This window comes from Cystoisospora suis (genome assembly GCF_002600585.1).
Source record: "Cystoisospora suis strain Wien I chromosome Unknown contig_6822, whole genome shotgun sequence".
NCBI classification, from domain to species: domain Eukaryota; phylum Apicomplexa; class Conoidasida; order Eucoccidiorida; family Sarcocystidae; genus Cystoisospora; species Cystoisospora suis.
Genome location: NW_027159609.1, coordinates 1 through 16,812, shown reverse-complemented (window position 1 = coordinate 16,812; position 16,812 = coordinate 1). Strand labels below are relative to the sequence as shown.

The following is a 16,812-nucleotide window of genomic DNA, read 5'->3' as shown; positions in this document are numbered from 1 at the left end:
GAGCCTTCGTCTCCCACGCTAGGCGCAGTCAACGAAGCTTGGAACTTACAGATGAAGAGCCTGAACTAGAAACTGCGACGGGCAGCTTTAAGAAGAACCGGGGACAGCATAGTCAAGGGCGAGCACACTTCTGCTGTGCGACCACAGCAAGGCGACCGGCACTCGGTTCTTGAAGCCTTACCGTTGTACCATAAGAGTTTTTGGCCTCCTGTGTGGAACTGCCTGAAGTTACAAAGCAGATGAAAAAGAGCATTCCCTGGGCACTACGTGTAGTAAGTGGCTCACGGTCTCGCAGACTGGTGTGTGGCAATGGCAGCGCGCTGACTTACTGAATCGCCGCTTCAGCCCATGCTTCCAAGATCCCGTACGCTGCCCTTCGATAACAAACCAAAAGAGGCGAAGAGCGCGTCCAGCTCGGTTACCCGAGAGAAGCTCGGCTAAGCGCCGCCGACGACGATTTTCCGAGTGGGTTCTACGCCGCGTACCCCTTCTCTTCGAGAAGATGGCAGAACGACTGATCAACCGCCCTGTTTCCTGGAAGCCCGACTCTACTAACGAGCCTCCTCACACTTTGAAGGTACGAGACGTCCCAATTCCACTGATATTTGTCGCTGCGCTAGAATTTCTTGTGCCAGTGTTGGGCATTGTACTGAGGAGGACACCTGGGTTCGTGACTACGAAATGCCGCTGGACGTGTTTCAGTCTCTGAAAGGCCCCGGAGTCCAAGAAGATAAAATCGAAGACAGAGGGATCGCGTAAAGTGGGGTGCAAAGCTTTAGGAATCGTCCACTTACTTGCTGATTTCGTCTTCGGTGTGCCTCTCGAGGACGACTCTGAAGAGAGCGCAGCGAGCAGATCACGGGGAGACAGCCTGAAAAACTCTACTCCCAGGGTGCGCGTTGCCGCCTATGTAAATAGCCGTTACCGCAGGGAAACAAGCCGAACCTTCCTTAAACTGGACCAAGTTAGCACGGGGGCACCCACTCATAGTTGCTCTTTTTGTCGCTCCTGATCTATGTCCGCCACGCAGTAGTCAACCGAAGGCACGTATTGGGCGGCTTGGAAGACGGGTACCAAGCGTACTCGCAAACTGCAAACCGTCAGCTTCGACAACTCACTTAGCCTTGAACTCCTCGCTGTTCCAGTCAAAGGCAGCCACGCCGGACTTCAGGAAGCAAAGGAAGAGGGACTGCATAATTTCCACTATATCTTCTTTAACGACATAGCTGAAGAGAAAGAAGCACCAAATAGCCATGTGCCTTCGGTACCCAGCACCCCTGAAGCTACGTCAGCCAAGAATGAAAGCACGAGAGCCTTATAGTCGGCCTCTATCAACGTAGCCTACCCTTTGTTTCCACGGTCATAGAGATGGAAAAGCACTGCGCGAGCACACACATAAAGGAGAGGGGGGACTGTGGTTCGCGGTGCTAACGGAAGGAACCCGACTATCTTCTTCAGCAAATCCGATACCAAAATGTGCGGTCTTGGCCGGTTCTTATGACCCCGTTCTTAAGGGGAAAAGAAAGGAAAACTAGAGCTCCATGAAAGCCAGTTGCGCTTCTGCGTCCGGGCTCGACCTCGGGAACAGGGCGCTGCCGGGGGATGGGCCTGCCGCGTGGTTAGACTGTGCACGGAATCTAACGCTGTACTCGGCTGCTGACGATAGGTGCTTGAGATGCCGTGATGCCGTCAGCAGTCCAGAACAGCCGCCGCCAGTTCAGCCCTTCTCGGGATCGTGCAACACTCTCTTTGAGAACTGAACTCTCACATGTCAGGCGCTGGTGAGGTGTGCCTGCACGCAAACAACGCCCTGGAAAGCTGAAGAGTTTTGAGTAGATAACTGGTCAAACTTGAGTGTGCGAGCCGGATAGTGAAACCCAGTTGCGCACAACAGAAAACCGGGGTCACTGACCGCAGGTGAGCGTGGAGCACACTGTTTCGACATGGCGAGGCGAGCCTCTCCGATGAAGAAGTCGCCAGATTGGCAGCTCCCTGGAGAAACTCAGTGAAGCAAAGTTACCGCCAATACCGTCTGTCTGCCGTGTTAGCGGGTCAGACGCGGTGAAGAGGTCGTGGAAGTACTTTCCCAGTAGGTCTTGTCAGAGGCTTTCGCGGCTTCCACCGTGAGCTAACGAAGAGACCAGTGAACATCAGATCTGACTGATTACCTCTCGTCCAAAGTGAGAGAACTCGGACGAACTCTTCGAAGCCGATTTCTACGCCCCGATCTTGAGTACGGTGCAACCAAAAGAGTCGCGAAAAACGGTCGGCGAAGAGGTAGCTGATGGCGTTGCTGAGGTTGAAAAGGCCGAGAAGCTGGACGGCGTTCAAGCCTCCTTCGAGAGGTTTCCTCTCGCCTGCTTGTGCTCGGAAACCTTTACAGCAGAGCGAGAAGAGAAGAGCCAGAAATGCGAATTTCCTTGGTCTCATTGTCGCCACTCCTGCTGAAGCCTGTGATGCAGGTATGAACTCCCTGGGGCTGATTTCTGCAGGTGACGAGCTCTTTGTGGTCTACACGGTTAGCACCTTGTAGACTCGGAGAGTTTTCCACCTGACTATGTTACGGGCACCACTAAACCCTAAGGCTTACATCGGTACAGTTCTTGGACCTCCTCGTAGCTGACTAAGAAACCGCAACCACAGAGCAGAGACACCGTAACCTAGTAACTCGACAGAAGAGGAGAGACTCCTGCTAACGAACAGTGTTGTGACCAGGATCACGAGGCGAAATTGCCGGTGTTGAAAGAACAGGACAATGCAATTTCTTGTTCTCGGAGCGCTTGGAGAACGCCTAGTTGGTGTCATAGCTAGGCATACCCGACAGAAGTGTGACTCCGAATGGCAACTCTGAGGAGCCGAGAGAAGTAAAGTTATGAAGTGGAACTGTGGGTGTCGGCGGCTCGGACTTGATGTCCGACACCAACTTCACCTCAGCTGACACATCCCGTGTCTTCACGCCAAGGCTGACACCCCGGCTTGCAAGAGAGTGTTACTCTTCAACAAAAGTTGTCGGCACGGGGGGGTACTGACTGGTCCAGGGCCGTCGGACTACTGCCCGCGTAGATCACTAATCACACTCATACTAGCTACGCAGGTGTCGAAGACCCCGGCTGACATGGTTACGGCGCCAGCGCTGAGCTGCAACGATGAGTTTGTCGTCGATTGACTACCGACAACCATACTGTAGTCTCACAACCAGACCGCACTGCGTCATTGATGGTCTTGAGAACGCAGACTAGCGTCCGCACTAGCACTGGTCCTATGCAGCCCGACGGCCAGGCAACTGTTCAGCCAAGAAAGGCTGGTACACCCTCAAACACGACTGCCAGGCAACTGTTCAGCCAAGAAAGGGTGTTCCACACGACAAACACGACTGCATGTCTCACAGTGTGTTTCTTCGGTCAGCTGTCTAAGCTCTGCAGATGTGAAGCGCAGCTTCTTGACTTCTTTCACCGTCCGGGAAATGCAGGAGTCCCGCCGCTGAACACCCACCATTTTGTACCTTTCCTCCGATCCCCAGCGCACGGTGTGAAAGGGGGCGGGAGCGAGGGGCTAGAGAGAGAGGCTGAAGGACTCCCCTGCCCAAGTGACGGGTCACAATCGGGCTGCGGCAGTGGCAAAAGTGGCAGGACGACGGAAAAGTACGAGGTTTCTTTCCACTGAAAATGACTTTTGCCGACTGCTGGCTCTCGAAAAGCCGGTCCGCCAATGAGGTACTCTTTGGTTCACTTGCAAACTAAAGTGGGGCGGAACGATTCAGGCCTGATCCCTGGTCTAAAAGGGGGTGCTCATCGCCTCCCTCTGCTGCGCAGAAGCGCTTCATTCATTTTGCTCAGGTGTCCGCAAGAGCGCGTACCGAAACCAGAACAGAATATCTTTCCGTCAAAGTGGTACCGTGGTTTTTTCCAAGTCCCCGCTGTGCGTAACGCCATTCAAACCAGAGATCTGTGACTGAAGAGTCCTTTCTACAAGCGGGGAGGGGAAGTGGGTAGACGAGGCCTCCGGGCGGCTCCTTGAAGGTCAGCTCACATCAGTACGTCTAACCAGTGCGCCAGTGATACGCGGTGTCCCGGGCAACTGCCACGCCGAACCGCAAAGTGAACTGGTTGGATCGCTAGCCAATTCCGACAACACAAGCACCGCGTGTCACGGGACCTTGTGCTTTCCGAGAGGCACCAAGGATCCCAGAATGAAGCAAGAACAAAGCGCAACCGCTGTAGTCTCTGCAGTCCAAAAGACACCATGGACTTCAGTGGCATGACCTTGTCAAGATAAGGAGCGTTCCACACAGTGGTCAAAGTGAACGCATTTTACAGCACGCGGAGACAGCTTTGGGGGGCCCCACCCGGAATCCTCGTTCCGACCTGGCCGAGGCGCCGTCTCCGGAGACTTCTCGACACAGAGTTGGTAGGTCGAACAACTGCTTTTCAGTACGCGTGCTCGTGCTCTTGTGAGAAGTCACTCTGGATCAGGCCCTGCACGGGCCCCTGAATGGCCATTTCTTTGTATATCTTCGTGTTCGCCGGAGACGCGAGGCGAGACGAACATTCGACCGGTCAGCCTCACAAGCAACGGGGGTGCACGGGTCCAACACAGAGCACTCGTTGCATGGGACTGCATACTTCCCACGCAAATATACCCGCCTCTTCGCCTTGGCAAAAGTGGAGGGGTAAGCCACTTGGCGTTTCGGCTTCCCAGTTAGGAGCACTTCCTTTTTAAACTTGTTCCACCGCTACTAAAGAGAACCAAAAATCCCTGGGATCCTCGACACTCGAGCAGGGTGTCCTGGAAGGTCCGGCAATGCGTCCGGTTGGCCATGCTTCAGCCAAGACAGCGCAGCTCACTTCGGAGACAACCCCGCCGGTCCATGCTTCTGCTTCCTTCGCCCCTTGGCACTTGAACAGCGGCAAGCGTCAGCACAACGTCCCCGCACAAACCTCGGGTACTGCCGCGAAGCCTTCACCAGAGCAGCCCGCGAGATTTGTTGTACTAACTGTAGCACTGCCTTGAGAAATAGCGTGAGGAAAACTGAAGACTGAACCGACAGGCGCTAGCTACAACTCTTCCTCCGTAGATGCTCATCGAGTCACCCTGAGCTCGCGCGCCGTCTGGTCAGTGGGAATCCACTGCAACAACAGCTGCAGCTGACGCCGTAGGCGGCCTGCTGTCGGCAAGTCAACACAATGGGAGACAAGACCGGAAAAGGAGGGGTGTCTGCCCCTGCTCCCAAAGGCAGGCAGGGATTCGAGAATATCCTGCAAATTCGCGTTTTCGAAGAAAGCGTAGCCAAGGAGCTGAAGCACCTCAAGATCACCCAGAACTACCAGATGAACCCCTCCCACGTGTTGGTCATTACAGGTATTGCACCAGGAACATATATGCAGCGCGCTGTGGAGGGCACGTGGCTCACCGCGTCTTCCAGAATACCAAACACCCCTAAGCACTCTCAGTGCACTGCTCTGTTTTCACCCACAACGCTGGCGCACTTGCACATTCATCGGCCCCGGAGAGAATCAGGTCGTAATGGCCGTTCCTTTTGGAGCCCACCCGTTGCTGCCGAGTGCACTCGCTACAAGCCCACGTCCGTGGTTGGGATTCCTCCACTGTACAGCTGGCCTGTACCGACAGGCCTTGAGTTAGCACTTCTGCTTGGGGAGAACGGAGAACACGACTGAAAAACGAACTGAAGGCACGCTAAGGTATTGGACGCGAGCGTTGGACGAGGTTTGTTAGGACCCTGGAAGGCGGAAAAGCGGCCTCGAGTGGAAGTCTCCTTTGTCTTCCTGTGGGCACTTACAGAAAAAGTGAATCTCCATAATCCGCACGAGAAGAAAGTCTTCCGGCCAGAGTACTCTGATACCATCCGGAAAATTGAGGCGCATGTGAGGCCAAGTATTGAGAAACTCAATTTTCCAGCGACTAGCTCCCAGGAGGTGGGTAGTCCAGCCCATAACTCGAAGCTCCGTACACTGTCTCCGGGATGACCTGCGTAATGAGGTGTCCGTGAAAAAGCAGAAAATTCGGTCCGACTGACATTCGTCCGCAGCCTGTTGGACTGTCTCAGATACACAGCATGGCAGTGTTTTTCTTGGCGAACCGCGCTTAGTGGCGTGCTTTCTTTACTTCATCTTTAGCTTCCCCAACGTATCTAGTCGGCTGCGGAAGAACCCACGGATGGTAGTGTTTCGGTGGTGGTACGTAACGGGCCGGCCTTCCTTTGTTTTCCGAGGTAGAGACGCAGGAGCTGACGACGGTGCATGGGAAGAAAAGAGAGCACTCTCGTGTAACAAGCAAATACCAGCTCCTTCACCCTCCATCCTTCCCTGGTACAAACCCCTGAGAGGGGGACTCTGTTGGCTGGCCGATGTCGATGACTTGGAGTCTCAGACAGAGTCACGAGCGGCGAGACTTGGTTCGTAAAGTAACGAATGAACTGCTCGGTCGTTGCTCGGAAGCAAATTGCTGCTGTCCTTTTTCCGTAGGTCGGATGGCTCGTACAGAAGGAGCTTACAAAGGGAACTTGCTGGCGGACCGACGGCTCAACCACAGCTTTACCGCGCCCTGACTCCGAACAAACCTGGAATGCCCCACGTCGTACTTGTGAGATAGTGAAGTACGGGGAGACGTACGTGACACTTACCCATAGGAACATGTTCCAGAAGCGGGACGCCCCGGTTGAAGCTGTCAGCTCTTGAGCCTCTCCGAAACGAGTCGTCTCCTGCCCAAAGGGACCACTCCAACTGGTTCGCTATCGTTATGAAACGCGCGCCCACTTGAAGAAGAGAAAAGGCTAGAACGAGGTAAAGCTTGAAACGAAGTGGACTCCTGTAGCACTGCCGTCCCTGCTGAGCTCCTGGTAACCCATGTGAAAGTGCACCGGCAACAACTATATGAGCGTTCTACCCGATTTACATCTCTGCTCTATATCGCAAAGCACCATCTCGACGGAATCGCCGAACACACGAGGGAGATTTGTGGTTAACTGTGTCATCGCACTGCCAAGATACTGAGCACCCAGCGCATCTGCTATCCTGCATGAGCGGGCAAGTGGTGTGGCTGCACCTCGTGGACAGAACAGAAGATCGCTGTCAAGAGGCCTGTACGCCGCCCACTGCGATCTTCTGTTCCACAAGAACGCCAGTTCCCGCGCTGCCCCCCGAGAGGACAAAACCAAACTGGGATCTGCCCAGCAACGCTGTTCCCCGCGGTCCGTGGCGGTGCGCTTGAGCGCTTTGGCCCTCTGCGGCGCCGCTGGAAATGGAAGAACGGGGTGGACTTCGCGAAGGCACAAACAGCTGATACTGAATCGACTAGTGCCACAGCCCCTTCGCAGATCCGTCTCTGTTACAGCAGGCACTCTTCACACCTGTTCGAAAGCAACTGTGTGATGCGGAGACCCGTGCGAAGGTAAACCTACACGTATCTTGCAGCCGAGACACAATCACTTTCGGGTACATCTATATCACCCCGCGGAACGCACTTCACTGTCCTTTGGCACAAGGGAGGTGTAGAAATGACAACTGCCGTAGACAGATGAAGACTGTGGAACTAAAGTGGTTCTGCAGCCTGTCGGCCCTCCACCGAAGATCAGAACACTCCCGCAGCGCTGCCAGCCCAACATATCGAGGCTGCTTGTGAGATAGGACCACTCGGAGAGACACGTGGGCGGTTTTGCTCTGCCTCAGCCTGTTTGGGCGTGCCTCGTTGAGCACCGGAAATCCTCACTCTTTACGGCCACTGGTGTATCGTGCTTACCAGCGCACACCAGATCCTGTCTCTAATACCTCGGCAATAGAATGCCATCTGATACGCCACTCCTGTTCGAGACCTTTGCTGCTAGTAATCGGAGGAACACGGGCAACGCACGCGAGGTGAGAGACAGTCGCTGTTATACTACACAACGTGGCCGTAGTAAATGCCTGACTGCGTTCAAAAGACCATCGCCGCGTAATATCGTGAATCAGCGCATGCATCTGAATACAAGTGTGGCTGGAGTCTTTCAAAGGTCCTTGCTTCCAAGAGACATTCCGATTGTTAACAAACAGAATCCCTTCCCAACGCACGCCGTGCACCGGGTACGGAAAGCTCTTCTGCGCGGAACCAGCACACTAGTGCTTGAGTCCAAACGTAGTGCATGGTCGCAAGAATCAAATAACACACACCTGGTCTACTTTGCTATTTTCAGGATGCGCGTTTAGTTCGATTGCCTTCGTGCACCGGCGCCGTGGATCAGCAGCCGCACTACCGCACTGACCGGACTCCCCGCTGGATGTGAACTGAAAATGTTACACGCGCCTACAAAGAATGTGAAGAGGCTTGCACGGGCCAGAAAAGATCTTCACATGCTTTGTAACACATATGCGAGAAAGCCGCGTCTCGACGGGGAGCGAGTGCCTGAACGCGTCTGTTTCTTGAAGCGCGTTCCGGTGTGCATGAACCTCGCGATTAGCCGCGAGACCTATAGAGCGTGAACAGATTCCAAGAAAGCACACCCTTCTCGCACTGTCGTTCAGTGCTCTTCCTGCGGTCACACCTCATAATGCGTTGCCACAGTCCTGTACAAACGCTGCCTCTCCCGAGAAAAACTCCCGGTGACTCATCATCAGCGAGCAGAGAAACCGCGTGTCAGTTCTGAGCTGATTAGGTGTCCCAAACAACAACGGGCCGGGCGCGCGCAGCCCCGTTCTTGACGATCCGCACAAGCATGGTGACCGGCGATATTGTACGCTGAAGCGAGTACAATTTATATCCTTCGTGGTGAAAATCACTCAAAGGAGTACCCGGCTGGTCCCCCGCACCTTAGTTGTGCGCAGCTGGCTGACGCAAAACCGCAAGTAAAGGAAAGAGAACGGGACACCCTCTGGACGCAGAAACCAAGCCCTACACGGCCCGGCAGACGTAACCCGACTGAAGACACACAGATGACAAATTTCGCTGCGCTATACCCACACGTCTTATGCACATGGGTCCCGCCAACAAAAAGCCCGTTCAAACAGCGCGGTATGACAATTCGCAGCATGCGTGACCCAGGCATGCGGGAATGACAGCAGCCCTCTAGCCTCTATTCCTGGAAACGCGCCCACTCACTCCCCCCTTCGCGTGCCCACGGAACTGCAAGGGGGATCTGGGCCGTGTACTGCCTCAGAACCACGTAGTGTCCGTACACTCATGTGTACGAATTGAAAGCCTCAACATTCACTTAGCATTCCGCCAGTGACTTGCACATTCTACCAAGCACCCGACTGACCCTCCGCCGTCTGCCGGGCAGCCATCAAACCTTCTAACGCTTCCCTGCGCGCCCGCGGCGGACCCCTCCGAAAAACCTACAACCCAGTCTTCCAGACGCGATATCTCTACGCTCACCGTCCTTCTCATCTCCGCAGCTCTGTCTTGTTCTCTACACCAGCCGCCTCGAAATCGTTCCCGCCTCCTGTCCTTCCGTCTAAGATGACAGGTTGATCCGCTTTATGAGAAGCCGCAGGGTACGAAGAAGCCCACACATCCCCTGACACCCCCGCGCGAGCACCATGCGCAACGCTGCATCCCTCCCCCTGATACACGTGCGAGTTTTCTGGCAGACGCAATGGCCAAGACGCTCCTTCTGGCTGGCCTAGCGTGTACATAGACTCTGATCCCCTAGGCAAATCAGGAACAGACGACGGCATGGCGGGATAACTGGGTATCTGACCGCTATAAACGGCCGGCTGCTCCCCCGGAGCGGGCGGACTGCAGTACGACGGATTGTACATAACAACACCATGAGCAGACTGGTACATAGCCGACGTATTATGCCCGTAGCATAAACCTGAAGCACCCGGGCTAGCAACGGCACCGTAAGTGCCATGCAGCCTCTGTTTCTGATCAGGAGAGCCCAGGTCACGTTCCCCGCTCCGACTTGGCCTGGCCCCCGCTGCACCGTAGAACTGGTTGTCCACCGGAAGAGAACCATACGTCGAATCACCATTTGGAGAAAATCCTACACTTCCCGCCTGCCAGAGTAAGGTATCAGGCCGGTTCGGGGGCTGACAGCCAGCGACCGGGTCCTGGAAGCGAGAGGCAGATACCCCATGAAAACCCGTTCTGTTACCAGCTCCAGCGACCGTCCCTACGATAGGAGGGGGGGGAGGAGGAGGCGGAGGAGGAGGTGGGGGAGGAGGAGGGTGTGTCATACTTTTGAAGGGGTGGTTTTCGTAAGGGGCATAAGCAGAGAAAAGACTTTCTGGCCCGCAGATTGTCGTGATTCCCTCTAACAAGTTCCGATGAGAGCAACCATACTGATCTCCAACCAAAGGCGAGGGGGGATACGAACCCCCTCCCTGCTGACCGGGTACGGACCCGACAGCGGGTGGAGACATTCCAGGACCTGTGGGTCCCGAGTACATGCCTAGAGAGTTTGCGCCATTCGGTGGTGTCGTCTGACTCGAGTTCTGTCCTCCCATGCGGCGTCGATGCGGAGGGTGCGCATAGAATCCTTGACTACCCTGGGGTGATGATGACGCCGACGGGGAAGGAAAAGGTTGACATCCGCCGCTCGACATAGGCCTCCTTGCTCTCCTCCCATCACCACCACCACCACTCTCTTTTGTGAGGTCTCTTGGAAGGGAGCTGTTCCCTGAGGCAAGCTCGGCTACTCCTCCGCCAAAAAACTCATCTTGACTCTTTTCATGAAAATATCCACATGTGCCTGCCGCGTGTTTCCTCGCTGAACCACCAGGCGGCCCTCGGGAGTGCCCATCTGTACAGACACCTGAGGCAGCGGGGCTGGCGGCACTCCGAGACGATCTCCACGGCTTCATGTTACCACGCCCGTGATACGGAGGGGCACCCGGAGGTGTAACAGGATGTCCTACCGGACCTCCAGCCCCACTACTTCTGTGATCTGGTCCCGCTGCTGTTGGGTCGAAACCTTTATACGAAGGAACAGCAACACCTCTTCCGGAAAATGGTATGTACTGGTTGTACTGCTGTGCTAAAGACGGTGAAGGGATACTAGGCATGTGAGGCGGATAGAATGCCCCGTTTGGTAGGGGCGGCTCTCTCATGAATGCGGGATCAAACCGATCTTGATGCGACCGAGTGATACCTCTCCGATGAGGTGGACGCGCTGGAGGAAACGCCGAACTAGACTGACCTCCCGTTACCTCAGATGGGGACCCTGCACGGCTGCCCTCTTCCGAAGCAAAAATGCGTGCTCGCAGCTCCTGATACTGTGAAGATTCACCAAGGTGAACAACACACAGCATACCACACAACATACTGTCCGCATGGCCCTCCGAATACTACACGGACGAAACCCAAGCGGAGACGCACAAATTGTCAAATGGATGTGCCTGTCCCATTAGTGCTGTGTTTAGAAGAGGACAAACACAGGCTACGCTATACTCTCTGATAGAATACAGAAACACATCCTCACGAGAGTCCAAGAATCCGATTGCTACCCAGAGATCTACGATTACCAAGAGGATAGGTGCATTAATATATAGTGTGGAAACACACACAAGTACGTATACCTAGAGAAAACACACCAGGTCACCGTTCCACCTGCGAAGACGCGACAAAAAACCAAATGCGGGATGTCCTGAAAACGAACTTGATTGTAACAACGAGCCAACGAAAATGACCTTAAGCAACCATGGAGATCATGCAGACTACCACACTTGTCGTCTTTTATGTTAAAGTCAATGTTGAAGGAGTCAAGCAGACAAGACACAAAACGACAACCTTTTCGCTAGCAGATATGTTCCCATAATGACTGGGAATCCTGCACTTGGGCCAACTCATCAGTTCTCTTCCTACCTCCCGTTCCCTCTCTTCGAGACTCTTTCCTTGGGGTGCGGGCGTGATTGACCCTTCATCACTCCCTGTCTTTTCATCGCCTTCGCCCCCCTGCTTGTTCTTATGGCCGCTGCCTTTATCTCCAAGGCCTCTATGTCTCCCGTTGCCTTCGCCTCTTCGCAAAACTACTACTTTCTTATTTCCGCTCATAGCTCCTCTACCCAGTCCTTCCAGGAAAGACTTCATCCCTCCTCCCCGCCCACTGGGGCCCTCCACCAATCCCGCCGATGCTGCCTCCTGATATCGAGCCCGGCTACAATGTGTCCCTCCGGTCTCAACAACACTGACTGAGCTGTCTCCTAGACAAGCGCCTCCGGCCGTGCCGCCACCGTCACCGCAACTGTTGCTGTACGGCGTACATGCGGCTGGGACGGACTCTGCTATGTCTCCATTGCAGGAGCCTGAAAAGCCCCTGGTTCCTTCGGTCTCAAGTTCCGACTCGATCTCCCTCATCTTTGTGTTCACTGATGAAGGGAAAGCATCCTCGTCCAGGCTTGCCACCTCTTGTTCACCTGATGCTGGGACGACTCGCCCCCCGCCAACTACACACTCACCGGCATCCCTTCTCTTGGATTCGTCTCCTCCACTATGTCCATCCCCCTGACTTTCAGAATCTCGCCTGACAGAAGCTGAAGCAGTCACCTCTTCTGACGAGGAGATGACAGGCCTGCCGCTAGCCGGACCTCTGCCGGCGGCTACGCTTGCCCACGAACTGGGGGGATCTCGGAACGCGGTGACTTGTTCCACACCCACGTCACCTCTCTTGTCAGGGTGTGAGGCGGCTGTAGGATCAGGAGCGAGTGCGGTGCCTGAGACAGCTTCACCCTCCGCACACATAGAAGTGAACAGGGACCGATCTGATGTATGGGCTCTGTCCTCCGGAGAATCAGAATGACGCGCAGTGAAAATACCAACTTTGTCTACAACCGCCACGTGCTGGTGAAGGCCATCGCTCTTCCCCAGACCGTCGTCGGCTGTCGGACATGAACCGCCCTGGGATTTCTCCGAAGTGACGGTTTCCCCCTCATGAGGTTCATTGTTGTTGAAACCACCTTTAGAAACACGGCAATTTTGTGAAGAGCGCGACCCGGAAGAAGCTACTAGATCACTACCTTTGCAAACCAAAGGTGAAACTCCCCCATTAGTGAGGATCTGAGGGTGAACATAGCCAGCAGGACGATTCGTACAACTACTATTGCCGTTCGCTGAGCTAGGAATACTCGAAGCCGAGCATTGTTCCTTTGTGCTAAGCGAGGGCGATGGACACAGTCCAGCCGGTTCCGCCTTCACAAAGTCTTGAACTGACGGCCCCCCCCTAGGCCTTCCCTTCCCCCCTGGTGCGGCTCGGGCGGCCGCAGCATATGAAGCATAAACAGGGCGACAAGAGGAGGCAGGAGATGAATGGTTCGCCATATCTGTTGCTACGGGAGACGGATCCGAGACGGGCGTATTTGGTTCACCGGAGACACTCAGCTCCTTCCCAGACGGTGCATACGACAAAGGCTCGACAACTGAGGCCGTAGAACCACTCACAGATGAGGGCATGCTTACAGCGGGCAGTGCCATCTGGGTCACACTCACGAAAGAGGATACAGCGGCAGAGGGGTAAAGGAAAACAAATGTGGCGAAGGAAACCAGATATGATTAAGTCAAAAGCGCCCTGGGACAAGAAGACAACAAACCTCGGTAGTCGCGTGAAAGTAGGCTCCTAACCAGAGGGACGAGCGGCGAAACTGGCATGAGAGAGACGAAAGGAGTGGCCGGCCGTGAGCGCAAGATTCTCCGGACAAAAACGTAACAATTACAGGGGGCCTGTTTAGCTAGAGAGGCGGGTCCGACGGCTTGCTACTCAAAACCACAACATCACTCCCTTTCCCCGTACCCGGACGAGGTCAAGCCCCCCGGATCGCAGAGAACAACTTACGACTGCGACAACATAGCGCGCCACCTCAGAATCGGCCGCCAGCCCCTCAGCACGGTGTACATACAGTCCTCTCCTCGGGTCGTTAGTATTCATATTCGCATCGTCGGCTCATTAGTGCTGCGGAATAAGCGCATGCGGAGGGGTAGTCGACGGGAAACAAGGAAGAAGTGTGGCAAGCCGACAGCCGGAAACCAGGCGTGCAAAAAATCCATTCAATGCCGACGTCAGACGGGACTAGTTAAAAAAATTCAACTGACTTGCCGGTTTGGAGCGGGGCGGAAGCAAGACGAGCCATTACTAGGAAGGAGCTTGAAGCGAAGGAGCTTTAGCATACTGAAAACTGGAAGGTAATGAAATGCCAGAGGGGACTCCGGAGATTTAATAAAAAAGAGAAAGTGAGGACCGAGGGCCGTGACCTCGAGGCTGAGCGACGAGGCGAAGACGGGGGCGGGCGGTACGGCTTTACACAACAGAGAAAAGCACGATGGGAGATGAACAGATTCCCCAAAGTTGGCCTGCAGGGCCAGCAAGAAGCTACTCATTACCTGGTCCAGCGAGCACAGAGATTGGACCGCAATGCACTTTAAAAACCTCCACCGAAGTGTCACAACACCACCACTACGAAACGCTGAAAAGTGAGACATGCGGGGCAGAAAAACACGACCGCTCTCTACGCCGGCAAAGAGCGAAGCCAAGGAGTGCCACCACTGCGAGACAAGGGCCATGAGCGACACGATATTTACCTGCTCTTGGCGTTGACGCCTTCAAGTACTCGACTTTCACATAGTTCTTTCCACAAAGTATTAACAACATCCAACTATCCACTTCAGGGCATCTCGCATAGGGGGACAACGCCACCACATGTAGGCAGTTTCCGCTCTAGTGAAAACTGAAGGGGGCCCTCGAGGGAAATCTGGTGGTTCCGGTAGTGCAGAGAGTCCTGTAGACTAAGCCTTTCCCGTCGCACACGGGGGCGCCCTGGGGCTTGCCTGGCTTGTCTTACCTCGCCTCTACACGTATGTTTCTCGCCCCACCTGCACCCACTGACAGTTGCTCTCCCGACTTTATTCTGTCATTTCTGGGATCATATCCACGAAGGATTCCGGAGCGGCGGCCTACGGCCCTCCGCACAATCACGCGGCGTGTTTCGAATACAGGGCGAAAATGCTTGCTTGCGGAAAGCCGAGCTGCTATCTCCGTGACGGAAAAAGTGTCCCGAGGTGGATGCGGCGATCCCGCGCCCGTTCTCGTGTCTTCTGTCAGGTTCGCCGACCGGTGCAGGAAGCCTGAGCGCGGAGAAATCAGATTTGCAATCGAAGGGGGCGGGTCCGTTCTCGTGGTCGGCTTCCGGGCCTTTCGTTGAAGGCTCCGCACCCGGAAGTATTCCCAACGTGATATTCTTGGACAACTATCCTGTGGGCCCGGATTCAATCCATTTCCTTGCGCGACCCGGGAAAGGTGGGTCTTTAGTAGTTCCCAGGAGCTAACTGTAGGTGCCGCAGTAGTCCTGCACGTCGCTGGCGGCGCCTCTGTCAGAAGTTGTTAGGAGGACTACATATCGAACCTGCCTCTTTTCGAGCGGACAGCAGACTACTGCCTTCAGTGGCTGTGTCTGAAAGCTGTCCGATCCTCCAGAGGTGCTGGTGATACGCTCTCTTTCCGACTTGACCGCTTCTGCCCTGGTCGGTCAGCGCTCGACCGTCCAGGTTCAGCACGCGTGGCTAGCTGTGGACAGGGTCAAGGAATCCCAAGTACTAGTCTTGGGGACAGACAGACAGTTGTTGCCGTGGTGTGAGACCTTCTCTGATGCTTTCTTGGGCTCGCTCGCACATCGCACGTAGGCCACGATCGGGCGCCTACTAGCCCCTCTTACGTACAACGCCAATCCTTTTGTCTGAGTGGATTTTGGTGTAAAATGATGCCCCTGATCATCACTGTGCCCTTACCCTATTGCCCTGACCCGGGTGCCGCATTCGCTTAGCCCAACATCTCGGCCGTGGTCCTTTTGGCTCACCCGCACTCCGGTTCACGACAGTACGCTTAAGCGCACATCCGATTTGTAGGTCGTACCCACATCAGCTACTTTTCCAGCTAGAGTGTCCCCGGCAACCAAGCTGTTGCGGCTCGCTGGAGACAGGTGTCCGTCTGCGGGCTGCCGCACCCAGGAATACTGTACAAGATGCGAATACAGTTTTCCTGCGTGCTCCAGCCCCTTCTTACATACAAGAATTCCGCTCCCGTTGGTAGTGACGCTCTCACGAGAGGCGTCCGACTGCGTTGGTCCCCAGGTTTGGGCTATTGCGTGTTCAACTGGAGGGTGACCCCGCACCGTCGCCCTAGTAGTAAAGAACGACGCGCTCGCTGGTATTATGAGTTCCCTGTGCGATGTGATGGAATATGCTTCTGATATCGAGTGTCTCTGTGTGGCGCCCGCTTGTTGTACTCGTAGTAACGAGTCTTTGTGAGCAGCACTGGGCAATGCCTCAAGAGCGTGCTGTGTTGCAGGACGCGCTCCCATGGCCGTGGACCATCAACAGTTGAGGTCAACGCCAAAGTACCGCAGTCGGTACAGAATGCTGAGGCAGAAGGTGCTTGGCGTTCACTGCTCGTGCTCACCTGGGTTTCCGGTAACTCTGTACCAGCTCGTTGCCGGGCCGCGTCTGAACAGGGCTGCTGCTCTTGGGCGCCGACGTTGACCATCAAGGCCTAGTCACCTACTATCCTGGTACAGAAGTTTGGCCACTTGGTATTTCTCTCTTGGCAGAAGAGTCCGTTTCTCCGCGGACGCCAGGTATCTGCCTTACGGGCCCGGCTGCGTCACGCGGCTTTTATCGGCGATGTTGGCTGAGGCGGCGCCAAGGTGAAAAAAAGTCGGTCGCTATCGCTGAGGAAGAGCTCACCCAGTACTGCCCTCCTGTGGCCGCAAACGCTCCACAGTGAAGTGATTCGCTCCGCGAAGCAGCCACGGCCCGCAAACCAGCCAGTGAAGTTCCGCGCAGACAGGATGAAGATCGGTGTAATGCGTGTGCTGTGATGACTATGGTGGCAATGAT

The 16,812-nt window shown here is 55.0% G+C and overlaps 2 protein-coding genes across 2 annotated transcripts; one reads left to right on the top strand and one right to left on the bottom strand.

Annotated features, from left to right (window-relative positions):
• Positions 1–5,183: 5,183 nt before the first annotated feature.
• On the top strand, positions 5,184–6,695 carry CSUI_010178 (uncharacterized protein; the record flags this gene model as incomplete). The annotated part of the gene is made up of 3 exons (XM_068070283.1): positions 5,184–5,358; positions 5,734–5,933; positions 6,483–6,695. 3 exons carry the CDS (start codon positions 5,184–5,186, stop codon positions 6,693–6,695), a joined length of 588 nt encoding a protein of 195 aa, XP_067917740.1.
• A 1,969-nt stretch (positions 6,696–8,664) lies between these two features.
• Positions 8,665–14,813, bottom strand: CSUI_010177 (suz domain protein). Its single transcript, XM_068070282.1, has 2 exons — positions 11,797–14,813; positions 8,665–11,207 (listed from the first exon to the last, which is right to left on the bottom strand). Exons 1-2 carry the CDS (start codon positions 13,399–13,401, stop codon positions 9,372–9,374), a joined length of 3,441 nt encoding a protein of 1,146 aa, XP_067917739.1. The 5' UTR covers positions 13,402–14,813; the 3' UTR covers positions 8,665–9,371.
• Between the last annotated feature and the right edge of the window lie 1,999 nt (positions 14,814–16,812).